This window comes from Lytechinus pictus, chromosome 17 (genome assembly GCF_037042905.1).
Source record: "Lytechinus pictus isolate F3 Inbred chromosome 17, Lp3.0, whole genome shotgun sequence".
NCBI classification, from domain to species: Eukaryota; Metazoa; Echinodermata; class Echinoidea; order Temnopleuroida; family Toxopneustidae; genus Lytechinus; species Lytechinus pictus.
The window spans coordinates 2,209,076-2,224,552 of record NC_087261.1 but is presented as its reverse complement, the minus strand read 5'-3'; the positions used below and the strand labels follow the sequence as shown (position 1 = coordinate 2,224,552).

The 15,477-nt window shown below is 34.9% G+C and overlaps 1 protein-coding gene across 2 annotated transcripts in view; it reads left to right on the top strand.

Annotated features, from left to right (window-relative positions):
• The window catches only part of LOC129280483 (uridine-cytidine kinase-like 1), a 32,870-nt gene that overhangs the window by 3,573 nt on the left and 13,820 nt on the right, over window positions 1-15,477 (top strand). The window contains exons 3-13 of one of the 2 annotated variants that reach the window (XM_064112488.1): window positions 964-1,070; window positions 2,029-2,154; window positions 2,948-2,992; window positions 4,046-4,117; window positions 4,950-5,139; window positions 6,345-6,406; window positions 7,391-7,407; window positions 7,795-7,893; window positions 10,099-10,192; window positions 11,481-11,540; window positions 13,987-14,007. In XM_064112488.1, the coding sequence (XP_063968558.1) occupies window positions 964-1,070; window positions 2,029-2,154; window positions 2,948-2,992; window positions 4,046-4,117; window positions 4,950-5,139; window positions 6,345-6,406; window positions 7,391-7,407; window positions 7,795-7,893; window positions 10,099-10,192; window positions 11,481-11,540; window positions 13,987-14,007 (893 nt within the window). The remainder of the gene's footprint in view (window positions 1-963; window positions 1,071-2,028; window positions 2,155-2,947; window positions 2,993-4,045; window positions 4,118-4,949; window positions 5,140-6,344; window positions 6,407-7,390; window positions 7,408-7,794; window positions 7,894-10,098; window positions 10,193-11,480; window positions 11,541-13,986; window positions 14,008-15,477) is intronic. The other variant, XM_064112489.1, reaches the window with a different exon arrangement.

Sequence of the window (15,477 nt, the reverse complement as noted above, 5' to 3'; positions counted from 1 at the left end):
GAACGAAGAACTTATGAATGAATGACATAAGAATTTATGAGAGTAGGTACCTGTACATGTGTATATAATGTATATTTTTCAAAAAGGAGTGTTACTTTTTTGGATTGTATTTTCCCCTGTTTACTGCGTGAATAATGTACATGTATTTGGTTATTGTTTTAAGAAGTTTGAGAGTAAGTTCAGTCTGCATTGACAAAGAAATGGAAAAGTGTTGTACAACTTTTGCAAGAAAATGTGAACAAGTTGATAAATTCAATATTTTTGTGAATTCAAATCATACCATGGAATTGGGCATAAAGTTTTTAGACAAAACTTATTTAAACTTAAAATAAGTTTTGTATAATCTTTGATTTGTTTATACATATCAAAAATCACTTTACTTTTCTCTTTTCCCTGAACGTACCGCAATGTAAGACAGTCTTTAATCTTATTTGGGGGTATCAGAGAAAAATATGAAAAAGACAATTTGTCTGACATGGCTCCAGATTCAATTATCAGACGTCATCTTTTTCCAGAATATCGTTTTTCTTTGAATTTTTATTTTCCCGTTTTGATAGCATTGTAGTGATTATGAATTTAATAATAATTGTAAGTTTTCAAGGCCTTTCGTGATATTTCAGAACAATAAAGCAAGAGAATATTGCGATGCATTAGGGTTTACGTTTGAAATGAAATCAAAGAGCAACTGAAATTATAGTCCCATATACATGTACGCAGGCTTGCATGTACGTATGTATTTCTGTGGGAAGTGGGTGTCATAGAAAAAAAGGTAATTTCTTATCCTTTATATTCATTCCAAATCTACGGCATACATTAATTCTAACATTCATTATATTATAGTCAATATTTTCCCAACTAATTTGAGAGTGGTTCTGTTGTTATTTAATCTGATGGCAATAGTTTGTGTTTATCTTTCAGAATGCTATCATCTAGTCACTTCGTATTTTTGTATTATTAATACAGGTCTATGTGGAGGTAGTGCATCGGGTAAGACTACAGTAGCCAATGAAATCATCAAAGCCCTGGATGTACCATGGGTTAGTCTTCTCTCAATGGACTCATTCTACAAGGTGGGTCTTTACTAGTCTTCAGACATTGTAAAAGAAAAAAAAATGTTCTTACGCATCTCTGATTATCTTACCAGAGCCAAAAGTGAAAGTGGCAACTTTTTGAAATACTTATAAGCTCAAAAAATAGGTGAATTTTCACCACTTTCCAGCTGAGTATTTCGCTTGAGAATAACTCAAATTACCAGCCATCTAATATAGGCTTTATTGTTCTTTTCACCAAACTCAATGATGTTACATTATTCTGTGTTAGAAGCATTGTGATTCCAAAGGTTCCCACACGTAAATGATAATGATATATTGATTTATAAAACTCAGAAACTACATGTACTCACTAAAGTACACATCAAGAAATCTCCTCTCAAAAATTGGCAGTTCTTGATATCAATAGGATCAGTTGACCAAATGGCTTGCCATACTACATATAAAACATCTAGGTGTAACACCCCATTTAGCAATCATATCTATAGAATACAAACCACATGTACCAATGAGAGACAAGAAAGTCACACATTCCTTGAAATAAAAACAAACATAATATAATTACGTATGGCATGTATGAGGTGCCGAATATCTAGTTGCCTATTCAATGGAGCATTATATATTACCCCAGCTTTAGCTCCGTTCAAGGATTAATCCTGCAGGATACCCATTCACCTCACCTGGGTTGAGTGCAGGAAAAATGTAGGTCATTTTCTCGCTGAAAGAAATTATGCTTTGGCTGGGATTCAAACCCACGACCCTCGGTTTCAAAGTCTGGAGAATAATCCACTGGGCCACAACACTCCATAGAATACAAACCACATGTAGCATTGAGGGACAAGAAAGACACACATTACTTGAAAGAAAATCAAACATGAACTATAGATTTAAACTGATTGTTTTTTTGACATCTGATAATTATTGTTTCATTTCTGTATTAAATTTGATTCATCTATTTCATTGTATTTTTTTTTCTTAGGTATTGACGCCCAAGCAGCATGAGCAAGCCAATAGAAATGAATACAACTTTGATCATCCTGATGCTTTTGATTTTGAGCTCCTCGTTGAGACGTTAAAGAAACTCAAAGAAGGAAAACATGTTGAGGTTTGTATTTAAAGCCACCTATGCCATAGCCTCTATGAAGAGCGCCATCTCAAGGCCTAACTAACCTCAAATGAACCCTGTATCCTTAGACAGGATGCACTTTTTTGATATGTAGTCTTACAATATATACTCAATACAAAGATGAATAATTTCCTTCTAATCTTTATAACATTCATACCAGAATTTTTTTTTCAAGATTTATTATTATCTTACTTTTAGGCATTCTTGTTTTTCAATAGAGATCAATTATCATATTGTACATACTAAATTCAAAACATAAATGTATTTGCTTTCCTTATACTGTTGAGATGTTTATGGCATGAAATTCAGTGTGTTCTAATTTACCATCTAAGTATATCTGCATAGAGAATAGTCTAGTCAATGCATGAGCAATGGCTATAACAATAACATGTAATTTATCACTGAAATAAACCCATAAAAGTTTTCATAATTAGGCACCAAGTGTATAAACTGAGCAGCAATTACACCAGTGTCTATATTCGCTGTGTATAAATGTGAGGCTTGAGAATTGGTTATTCAACATACATGTTATGTCTTCGCCAGGCTGATATTAATTTCAATTTTATACAATAATATGAAATCATACAAGCATACTTTTCTCTGATAGTTTGACAGCATAGTATATCATTCACATTCTGCATACAACCAATTCATTATATTTTCCTTGATCTTAAAAAATGATATTTTCCATTTGCCGCTGTATTATACTAGAAAAATGTGGGTGGGCATAAATACTATTGTACTAATCTTTTTATATTTTCCATTTCTGCAGGTTCCAGTGTATAATTTCACAACACATAGTAGAGAAAGGGAAATGGTAATTGTTCTTCTCTTTGAAGTTAATACTTTCATTTTTTTTATATTTACATTAACTCTTTGCTCGCTTTGTTCGACTACCGGTGTGTTGGCTCAGTTGGTAGAGCGTCCGTCTCACAACCGGGAGGTCGGGGGTTCAAACCCCGGCCGCATCAGACCAAAAGACATTAAAAGATGGGAGTTGCTGCTACCCTGTTTGCCGTTCAACAATTAAAGGGATAGAGCCTCGTCGATCTGGCACTGCACAGCGGCTGCCGGGCCCACGATCAATTGAGCAAAGCAAATTTTCGGAGTCTTCCATTTCATGTCTATTTAGAACAATAAAATATGGATTTTCATCATTTTTTTTCATCATTGAGTCACATACAGGGGCTGCCAACTTTGACTCAAGTCATAGTCCATTCACAATACACACAGAGTGTATTGTTCATACACACACATACACAATAGTGATGCGTGCATCGCATTGTACTGTGTACACACAAAGCTTTTCTTTACAATAAAACAATCAAAGGCTATTGTGAGCTGAATTAGCAAAGTCCATGCAAATCCCCTCTTAAGGTAGCACCTTGAAATTAATGTGGCGCCGGAGTGATTCTGTACGTGGTGGGCAAAGAGTAAACTGACTTGTGAACAATATTAAAAGTCATTCTGTAAGACATATTTGTTTTAATTAATGTGTATTGATTGATTTATCTAGCTCATTGTTAGAAAAATAAAAATTAGTATGTGTCTTTAAAACTTGGAAATAAATATGTACTGTACACATAATATATGACGTTTGTTTATCTGAAGTAAGTAAAGGCATTCAGGCAGTCATTCACTTTGTTTTGTTTGCTGTAGCTTGTAGCTATATCAAACTCATTGAATTTTCAAAAGTTTTGAATTAGCTCGAAAATAGTTGTCCAGTATTGAAGTCAACGTACCATTATCAGGAAAAAGGACGAAAAATTTCGTTTTTTCCTCTGCATATTTTTGTGAATGGAGAATGAATAGAAGTGTACCAAAGCCTCTCACATTTTCTTAAATTTATATATTTTTACTTTCTTTTCAGAAAACTATGTATGGTGCTAATGTAGTCATCTTTGAAGGTATCATGGCCTTTGCCAAGAAAGAACTCATAGATGTAAGTTATTTTATTCAGGCTTTACCCTAGAAATTTATGATTGTATAAGTCATAGAGCACAACTAACTCCTTTCATGACATACTGAATTCCTTTTTTTTTCTCAGTTTTTACCCATCCTGGTCAGGGGGCCACTATATGCCGACTCAAAACTTGGCATCTGTCAGGAATCTGTATACATGCAAATGAAAGAAAAAAGACAAATATACCTGTAGAGGGCATGGGATTCAAAATATGACCCTAAAAACAACTGAAAATGTTCTTGCTGATCATTGATATAGTCCCATGCATGTATGTCCCATGTACATGTATGTACAGTGCTTTGATCTTTATCATTAATCTGTCACAACACACATTTTAGGTTACAAATTATGCCTTATAATGTCTTAGAATAAAACTTGATTTTGAAAAAAATCTGGATGGTGTTTCTTTAAGCTGGTTGTAAGTTAGCAATGACTTTAATACACACGACTGCTAACCCTTTCTTGTGCTAAATGATACATCCCTGTGTAGCAGACTTAGCAGCTAAGAACATGTTCCAGTCACGACTGGTAACCCTTTCTTTTGCTAAATGATACAACCCTGTGTAGCACACGTAGAAGCTAAGAACATGTACCAGTCGTGTTTAAAGTCATTCCTAACTTCAGGAAAAGCATTTCACCTTCACTGTACCTTATTGAATTATATGATTTAATTATGTGTTGAGTGTGTTATCCAAATTGCATTGGATTTCTTTCTTCTAGGTTATGGATTTCAAGATCTTTGTTGATACTGATTCAGATTGAATTATCTGTTGAGTGTGTTATCCAAATTGCATTGAATTCTTCCTTCTAGGTTATGGATCTCAAGATCTTTGTAGACACCGATTCAGACATCAGGCTTGCAAGGAGACTAAAGCGTGACATCACTGACAGGGGACGTGACTTAGAGGGTGTTGTTAAACAGTATAACAAGTTTGTAAAGCCAGCCTTTGAACAGTTCATTGAACCGTCAATTCAGCATGCAGATATTGTAGTTCCCAGAGGTAATATTAATAATAATAATCATCATAATAATAATTAGATGGCGTTATTAAACAGTATAACAAGTTCGTAAAGCCCGCTTTGAACAGTTCATTAAACCGTCCATTCAGCATGCAGATATTGTTGTTCCCAGAGGTAATATTAATAATAATAATAATAATAATAGTAATAATAATAATAATTATAATGATAATAGTAATAATAATCATAATAATAATGATAATAATTATGATAAGAATAGTAGTAGTAATGATAATAATGATAATAATAATTGGATTTACATTTATGTAGCACTTTTTCCAGAGGATGCAAAGCACTGTTTAAATGGAAGTATGGAATCGATATGTTTTTCAATTATACGTCACCTAAAAGATAACAATGCATCCTAAATATATATTGATAATCATAAATATTTTTTATATACCCTCATTTGCAATATATAATATCCCATTTACATCATTCATTGATTTTTGGTAAATGAACTTTCTTTGTTTGTGTGGCGTTTTGTTCTTAAATTATTCAAATGAGGCCGTATTGTTTAGGATTTTTTTAAAGGTAGGTAGATACTGCCAACTTTCTCAAATCATGTAAGTACTATCAGGGTTCCCAGCCCATCAGGGAAAATTATTTTACTTTTTTCCAGTCAGGGAAAAATCAGGGAATTCGATAAAAATTACCTCGAATCAGGGTAAAATGCCTCAAATGAGGGATCAATCAGGGAATTTTGATCGGCCCAAAAGTCGAAAGCACGGTAGTCAGTCAGACTCTGTTATATTTTGTTGCATATCAAAAACAACAGGCCATTGAATGACTGGTTATACATGTATGGTGGTACTAATTAGTTTTACATTATTTTACACTGAAAAATACATGGAATTCACTGCAACAACTTTAATAGAAAACATGCGAAACTGGGAATGGGTCTAAATAATCATCAGGGAATTTTGTTTTCTTGAAAAGCTGGGAACCCTGACTATAAAGCCAATAAGAGATGGAGTGCCTGTAGATGCTACTAAGTAATAATCATCAGATAAGCTTCATGAGTGAAAACCAATGTTTGCATGATATGAGCTTAACTTGAAGTTACAAAACGTATTGTTTTGTATTTACAACATTGAGCAGTAATTACTCATTAGGAGATGTACTAAATGTAGTTTATTTTCATTCATAATACACCTCCAATGATAATTTGTTTATTCTAATACAGGAGCTGAGAATGAAGTTGCTATGATTCTCATTGTCCAACATGTACATGATCAACTCAAATCTGTGAGTATCCAATCGACTCTTCATCATTCATATTTCCATATTGAGTCAAATAAAATTGAATATCTTGAAGCATTATTTGAGCCAAGAATATGCAAAATAACATCACATTTTGCTCAATTTGAACTGATTTGTGTGGTCCCAAAGGATTGGTACATGTATGTACCTCTGACCCCTTAATACACTGTATATGCAAACCTTCATTATCTGAAAGTTACCGTAGTAATGATTAGACACTTTTTTTTTCAACCAATCAAAACAATGGAAAGCTTTCTGATCTGACAACTTTATGGGTGGCAAAGGTTGATAGAATTCCTTTCCAAGACCATAACAGAGAAATGAATAGGCCACTGGCAGGGCTACATTCAAAGTGTTACACAACATTACCCAGATTGCTTCTAGGTAATTCTATGAAATGTGGTCTTCTAGCACTGCCTGTGTGTGTGACCTAAAATGATTTGTCTCAATTTAGTTTTTATATGAAAAGTTGCAATGCTCTTCATATTATCATAACTGGTACTTAATGAAGTAAAAATGGAGTAAATATGAGTCAGACGTGCAAAATGGCTTATTACTTCTTTGAATAGGCTAGTGTTGTTTTTTTGGAGATGTAATCAAAAAACCCAATTCAAAAGAATATATGAATAATCAAGACATCAAAGTGGGTGCTTATCTCATTGGATAATAAACCGTCATGTCACTTTAGTACAAATGACCTTCTGATCATGTGCAGAATGGAACTCTGAACCGGCTTATTGCCCTTCTGTCAAAGTTTCTACTAGAAAGTCAAAAAGGGGCCTATAGTAAGCTTTCGATCCTAGCAGAATCTTCGTCGGAGGCAAAATGACAAACATACAAAGTGGAACAACCATAATATAGACCACAAACAAGCAAACAAGTTTCTACTACACAGTATATCAGTGTAAGTTTGACATGTACATAAATTAATCTTCTTGACTGTTGGTATTTTTATCTCTTCAATTCCAGAGGGGGTTCAAGTTCAGGTAAGCAATTCACGTTTTATCGGGTTCTCAAAGACAGTTAGAAAATAACCACCATTGATATTTTTTTTTAATGTGATGCGATGCATGATCAATATAATGTACATAGTAATTGCTGGGAATAGAATCATGAGAAGTCCAAAATAACTGTATGTTTTAAATCAAAAGAAATTAACTGCCCCATCATATTTTTATAGTACATTTTTTTTTACCATTGCAAATATTCTCTGTTAGCTGTCACAAGGATTTATTAGTGAATGTATACATCATCTCTTTGTTGTATACTAAATGTTACTGTCTTATGGATTCAATGTACAAGGCATCCAACCTTATTGTCAACTTAACAATATAAATTCCCCCCCCCCCTACCCCCCCCCCCCATAAATTCAGATCTGAGCTGCCGTTAGCTCATGTCAACCAGCCTCTACCCGAGACTCTGTATGTGGTTGCCAATACTGTTCAGGTACAGGGATTGCATACATTTATCAGGTAAGTTCTACTGTGTCAAAAATAATTTGTTTGCCATACATTTTTTTTTATCAGAGATGCCTCTTCTTCTTCTGTCTTGTGTTGAGTTGGCAACCAGTCAAAAAAAAAAGCTATTTTTGCCACTGCTTTTATAATTTGGAGCCTTCTTTGTGAGGATGGAAACTTCTTTCCCTTCATCCTTTTTTTCTATTTAACTTTCTTCCTGCCAGTCTTCCTGGTATTTGCCTGGTTTCAGACCCTGACATTTTTCCATTTCAGTCGTTTCCAGGGTTATTTTATAGAGTATGTATATTGATTTGGCTTGGTCTGGCTTCTTCCCTTGTACAATAATGTGTATTTTTAGGTACAAAAAAGTAACAATCAATAGTAAGATATTAAAGGACAAGTCCACCCCAACAAAAAGTTGATTTGAATAAAAAGAGAAAAATACAACAAGCATAACACTGAAAATTTCATCAAAATCGGATGTAAAATGAGAAAGCTATGACATTTTAAAGTTTCGCTTAAATTCACAAAACAGTTATATGCACATCCTGGTTGGTATGCAAATGAGGAGACTGATGACATCATCCACTCACTATTTCTTCTGTATTTAATTATATGAAATATTCTATTTTTCTCATTGTCAAGTGAAACAACAATTAATTCCTCTCTGAACATGTGGGATTAGCATTTTTTAATGCTATATGGTTCAGTCAAATTGTTCCTCATTGCCAAATCTGTAAAAAATGAAAAATTGTATAATTCAAACAATAAAAAACAAAAGAAATAGTGAGTGATGGACATCACTCTGTGACATTTGCATGTCACGGAGTTATGCATATCACTGTTTTGTGAAAAATAAGCAAAACTTTAAAGTGCCATATCTTTCTTATTTTACATCCGATTTTGATGAAATTTTCAGCATTATGCTAGCTCGATTTTTCTCTATTTATTCAAATCGACATTTTTCTATGGTGGACTTGACCTTAAAGCATATTTTTTTATTTAACACCCCCTGGATAGATTTAATTATGATATAGTCGCACTAAAATTTCAGTAGTGTGCAGGATATAACACTTCACCGGATTGGTCAGATCGTGCACATGGACGCGCACTTCCGCATAACCATTATAGGAGAATGAAACCCTTGAAACCAGCTGAATCCATATCAAAGAGTAAAATCAAAGAAACATATTGTTGAAAGTTTGAGGAAGATTTAATGAATAATAAAAAAGTTATGAGCATTTGAATATTGAGATCACTAATGCCATGTAGATCCTCCCATTGGCAATGCGACCAAGATCTGTGATGTCACACACGTACAACTCCCTCATTACTTTAGTACTTATTTCACTTATATTTTCACTTTTATAGAGTCTATCACAAGGTGAGGTGTTCTCCTTATGAGAGGACAAGTACAGAGGTTTCACAACATTATATCATTGATGAATCGTTTGTCATATGATTAGAATGAGCAAAAAGAGATGTTTTGGGGTATATTTTCAGTGGCCAAAAGGGGAGAGTTGTTCATCTGTGACATCATAGATCTTGGTCGCATTGCCAATGGGAGGATCTCCATAGCATTAGTGATCTTGACATTCAAATGCTCATAACTCTTCTATTGCTAGTCCTATTTTACTCAAACTTTTGTTGATCTTATTCTTTGATTTTTCTGCTTTCACAAAAGCTAACTTGCTCCAAGAGTTTCATTCTCCTTTAATCAGATTACAAGTAAAATAACATGCGCATTGGCGTTTAAGACGACTCCGATTCACACTTGACTCTTTATGAATTACCCGTCTGGTCTTTCATTCTTTTTTTTTTTTTCTTTTCAAATGCCTGCAATTTCCTTTTTACTATTAAGACTGTACTATCTTCTATACCGCGACATACATTCACAGCAAAAATATAAACATTAAAATGAAAGAGGATTTACATTTACATATCAAAGCAGATACTCCTTTTAATAGCAATCAACAATTTTTGCACATTTATACCTCAAATGAATTTACAAAGCTCATCAATTAATTGTAGAACCACTATTTACGATTGATTGCATTGACTGCAGTGTACGCAAAATCATGAAAATCATGATTGTGCGATCAGTCGCTGTGATGTGTTGCCGGACACAAATCTATGTTCATTATCCATCTCTCTCTATCTCTCTTTGAATAACTACAATTTTGTTTTTATTGATGTTGTGTCCGCTTTGTTTCTTGTCAGGAATCGTGAAACAGGGCGTGATGAATTCATCTTCTATTCCCAGCGGTTGACAAGGATTCTAATAGAGTATGCTCTGTCACTGCTACCATTCGAGGTGAATATATACCATAATATGATATGAATATTTTTCTTGTAGATTATAAAATTAAATGAAAGTAGTTGCAGTAAACACTGATTTTGTGAGAAAGTCTTTAAAACCAAGGTTAATTGTCACATTATTATCGGGCATCTCCCTGTATAGTAGTACAGTTGCATAAACTGAACTTCGTGAAATCTTGGAATCTAAGCTGAAAAAAATTATCACAATGTAGATCACCAACACAGATGCGCACACAGAAATCTACACTTTGCCACTCTCCACCCAGGGAGCAGTTTCATAAAGCTGTTCGTAAGTTAAGAGCAACTTTACGAATGACTGGTGAACCCTTACGCGCTAAACCATCACCAATTCAATATACCATTTACCACAAGAAAGGATCACCAGTTCTTAAAGTCGCTCTTACGAACAGCTTTATGAAACACACACCAGGTGTTAAATGGCTACCTAGTAGGATGTGGAAATCATTGTACATGTAGCTTGTCCAGTATTGAGTGCTAACTACCAGGAATACACCCCAGGGAGTAGAGGATGTTCATTCTTTTTGTGCGGGAATTACTGATTGAATCCGATGACTTGGGATAATGATAAATCTGTAAGCGCTTAGATGGGTAGAATGTACATGTATGTCTTAAGCACATTATAGACAACCAGTTAGTGATAGTTTTCTGTAACGAAAATCAGTAATTTTTCGCCAGAAGATCATTTCATTGGTGCAATGACATTAGAAACTTGTGTCTTTAAAGTTTAATCATGATCATGAATGGTCTTGGGTAAGGTTTTGCTTGCGTAGATGGCATAATTGATGATGAAGCGCAAGGCGTTAGAATGTGATCGTATATCAAGGAGAGAGCGTGTTGTCCTATGTCTCTATTCAAGGAGGGTTTGTTATGCCGCATCATCAACTACACTATCTTACCAAAATGTGGAGCGTTGTGGCCCAGTGGATTAGTCTCTGGACTTTGAAACAGAGGGCCATGGGTTCAAATCCCAGCCATGGCATAGTTTTTTCAGCAGGAAATTGATCTGCAATGTGCTGCACTCAACCCAGGTGAGGTAAATGGGTACCTGGCAGGAATATTTTGCTTGAAACGCAGTGTGCGTAACAGCTGCTCTGCTACAGTGTAAAGCCAGGGTAATTATGCTGCGTTACTGTAGTACGCGCTATATAAGCAAGTATAATTGTTATTAAAAACCTGTAAGTAAAATGTTATGATTTTGAAGAAAAACAATGTTTCTCGTGTCATCTGGTATTTTCATCATTTTGTTTTGTGTCTTTTCATAGGATTGTATTGTAGAAACACCACAGAATACTAAGTATGCAGGAAAGAGATTTAAGGGGAGGGTAAGTATGTGCATCTTTATTATAATCTGGGAGAAATTTCGTAATTTCTGTTATATGGTCGATGTTTTTATTACTATTTCTACTTTTATCTGATGATATTTTTTTTCTACAGATAGGGCAGCAATCTATGGGAGCTAGTTTGCAAATGCAATGGTTTTTAGACACTTAAGAGGTAAAATGCCTTTTTTAATGGAATGGTCGGAGGTCACATGGTAAGGTCAAAGGTCATTTTCAGGTCAACGTTAAAGTTTTCGTGCAAGACTCTCTTATGACACATAACTCCGCAACCTTAAGTCCCTTTTAAACCAAACCTTGTGGGTGTTTCATAAAGCTGTTCGTAAGTTAAGAGCGACTTTAAGAACGACTGGTGATCCTTTCTTGTGTAAATGGTATATACAAAAATGTTCATTGGAAATGGTTGAAGCGCGTAAGAAAGGTTCACCAGTCGTTCTTAAATTTGTTCTTAACTTACGAACAGCTTTATGAAACGGCCCCCAGGATGATAGATGTACTTAGGGGACTGCATGTTATTCTGCAGTCGGAGGTAAAGGTCAAAGGTCATTTTGAGGTCAACATTAAAGTTTAAGTGCAAGACTCTTATGACAAATGTTATTCAATCCCAGTTATTTTACAAGAACTTTTGATACAATTCTGTCGCGTGCCCTTGCAAATCACAATATTTCTGGTTACTTTCACAAGTGGGCGAGACACAACATCGCTTATGCCTTGTTTAAGGTTTGCTTATCGTACTGAGTATTGATCTCCAGTTTGCCGCCCTTTACCCAGGTTTACATGCGAAAAATAAAATGTATGGTAAGGGATCCTATAGCTGCGCTCCACTCATTGTCCATCAATTTCAATGGCAAAATGCACACTCGCTTCATGGAACTGTGACGGCAGTGTGACGAACGATTCCTATCCAGATTTTATACCGGGGCTGCAATTGATCCCAAAATGCACAGAAAACTGGCAACTGTTCAGAGTTATTTGACCCATTATTTCTTATTTTCATATGAACACGTTTTAAAAATTGAGGCACAGGAAATACACTATTTTGTGTGGTGTGTAGCTTTAAGACCCCTTATAAATCGGGCGGCAATATAGGAAGGTATTTAGAAAAGATGGACGGGATTCTTGCTTTAGTGAGTGTTGTTAGAATAAAAAGCTGTTCAAATATTTTGTCATAGTTTTGTTTGTTTGGAAACACATACATGTAGTTTGCTGCGTCACAAAAGTATTGGAAAAGAGTCAAGTAAACACAAGAAGCATAGTTAAGTTTTTTTTTTTCTAATTAGCTTTCCATAAATTTAGCCAAGAGTTAGACCATGATTGTTTTAAGTTCAGAATGTGGAGCACTACTATTATCCTTGTGTATTTAGCCAATCCGGGATCGAGATTAGATTATATCTGTAGGTCCAGAAAGCACCGCGGTTGGAGGTGGCAGCATGGCCTGTGCAGGGGGCTGTTTCATGAAGGACATACAAATTATGACATCTTTGCCATTAAAGGCGACCGCACACCTTACGATTGGTCTGCGACTCAATTTTGGAATAAAACGTAGTAGAATTTGATGCTAATATTGAAACTTGAAATATCTTACTGTGTAATGTTCTAAATCATCGTACGAATACCTATGTTCAAATCTGTGGCTATGCTATCATCCTTCTTAGAATAAAAGCAAATTTAGTATCTAGTCGTAATGACATCATAGCAGTCGTACGATTGGCTACGATTTGAAACTAATTTGGCCTTTACTCCAAAATAAAGGCTTACAATCTTACAAAATGGTTATATTAGTATTCTTTCAATTAATTTTAACCTCAAATAGAACGTAGGTTCCATTCACATTTTCAGAAAATGAGCAAAATGCAATTTGTTCAAAAATCGGATCGCGAACAGTCGCAAGGTGTGCGGTGGCCTTTAGGTAACTCCCGTGGTAACAGGGCTCTCAGCAGCCAATCAGAATCAAGGTTAGCATGGTAGTTGCCATAATGGTAAAGTAGCCATAGCTGTAAGCCTTTATGAAACAAGGGGTGTAGAGTTTTGGACAGAACATCGAGTTCATATCCGGAACTAGGGCGAGCTAGGATTTTCTGGGACGGATCTTGGATGTTTATATCATAGAGCATGTCCATTACATACAGTGTGCTTGTAAATCTCTGTTTCTATCCCATCATGCATTGATTCTTCAGAATTGACTTCAACCCATGGTATTGTCATCATCGTTGTTTTGTAAATGTTCTTCTTGTACTAAATACCCTTCATCATACCCTCCAGGGAGATGTTCTCTGTATCTTGTGTATCCAAATTCTTAACGCAAACAAATTGCAAACCATCACCACCATCATCATCATTCCACTATAAAAGTCCATCGGATGATCAACATTTCAAACTGAAGAAAAAATGTGATAATTCACTTGTTTTCCTCCTTTTAATCTTTTTCCAGTCCAGTGATGGCAAAAATAAGGTTAGTTTTGTGCTACCCCAGAAATATGTTATGTAACACTCGGCTTGAAGTGAGATTCATTCATTAGCCTAAACACCTATTTAAAAAAAAGTCACCCTGATAATGGTTTTCATACATTACCAGCTGTAACAAATTCACGTCTGGTAAACTAACTCTATTTCTATGAATCAATCATTTGATAAACAGTATTCCAGCACCTGTAGTTTGCATGTTATCTGGGTAATTAGATCAGAGAGAGACTTTTGGTACTAAAATTGGATGATATGCAGGTTGTTTTGGTTTTTTTTTGGATAACCTACGTGCAGTTTGCAGTGCATTTACATGCCATGTTAGTTCCACATAAAGTTTCTCTTTTCTGCCATTAAGTGTTGGATAGCTCTTTGCACTCTTGTTGAGCTGGCTTTTATTCCATCACATTTTATTCTTGTTTAAATATTTTTCATAACAAAACATCTGCATTGTAGGCAGTATTTATAAGTTTAGTTTTATCTAGAATGAGGGTTCATTCTGTGCCTGAACCTATACACACTTCAATACCGACAGTTGTTCGAAAAGAATTGATACATGTTTTTATATCCCAAAGTTATCTCCTTTTTAGATTCTGTAAAATATTTAAACAAATGTTATACATGTAATTGAATTTTAAAAAGAGCTAAGTGTACATATTGTTGTGAAACTAGAAATAATATGCTTGAAATATGTTGTTAGGAAATTGACTTGATTTTAAATGGAAATGGTTGATCTATAGACCTTATGCATTGATGTCATCGCACCGCCATCTTAGAGGCTGTAGCCATGATCCACAGCTGGCATGTCTCTGACCACTCCATTTATGCATATTCCTATATCCTCTGAGGGAGGGCGCTATAAGATTATGATGTCATATGCATAAGATCTAATTGGTGACATTGCAAAGCTGGCTGTACTTATTGCATGCATCTTTAATTTGCATGGGTTTGATATGATTTGTCTTCTTAGCAGTGGAGTTGGGGTGATTGCTGATTATGTGTGTTATTTTTAGTTCCTTTGGAGTGGTAGGATCAGTAACCATCTGCAGAAATAGGAAATTTCTCCTGAAAAAATGAAGAAAAAAAGATAATCCAAGCACAAGTAACAAAAATATATACATGTACCTCTGATTGGTTAAAACTCAATTTGCATTTGATTGAAACTTTTTTTGGCAACAGGTCCCTGGATTTTAAAATCCTGTGCCCTGTCTTACAAAGAGTCGCGATAAACCAGGGGCCCATCTTACAAAGAGTTGCGATTGATCCGATCAATCGCAACTATGGAAAGCCAGCAAAGTCAACATATAAAATGCATGTTTGTTCAAAAAAAATGTCTAGATATGAATGTATATCGATAAATTCATTGATTTCTTGACAATTTGGTGTGATCTCCTTTGTTTACAAAGGACATTTTGCAAATTTCCTGTAGAAAAAATTATGACACTGATGGATTTCCATAGAG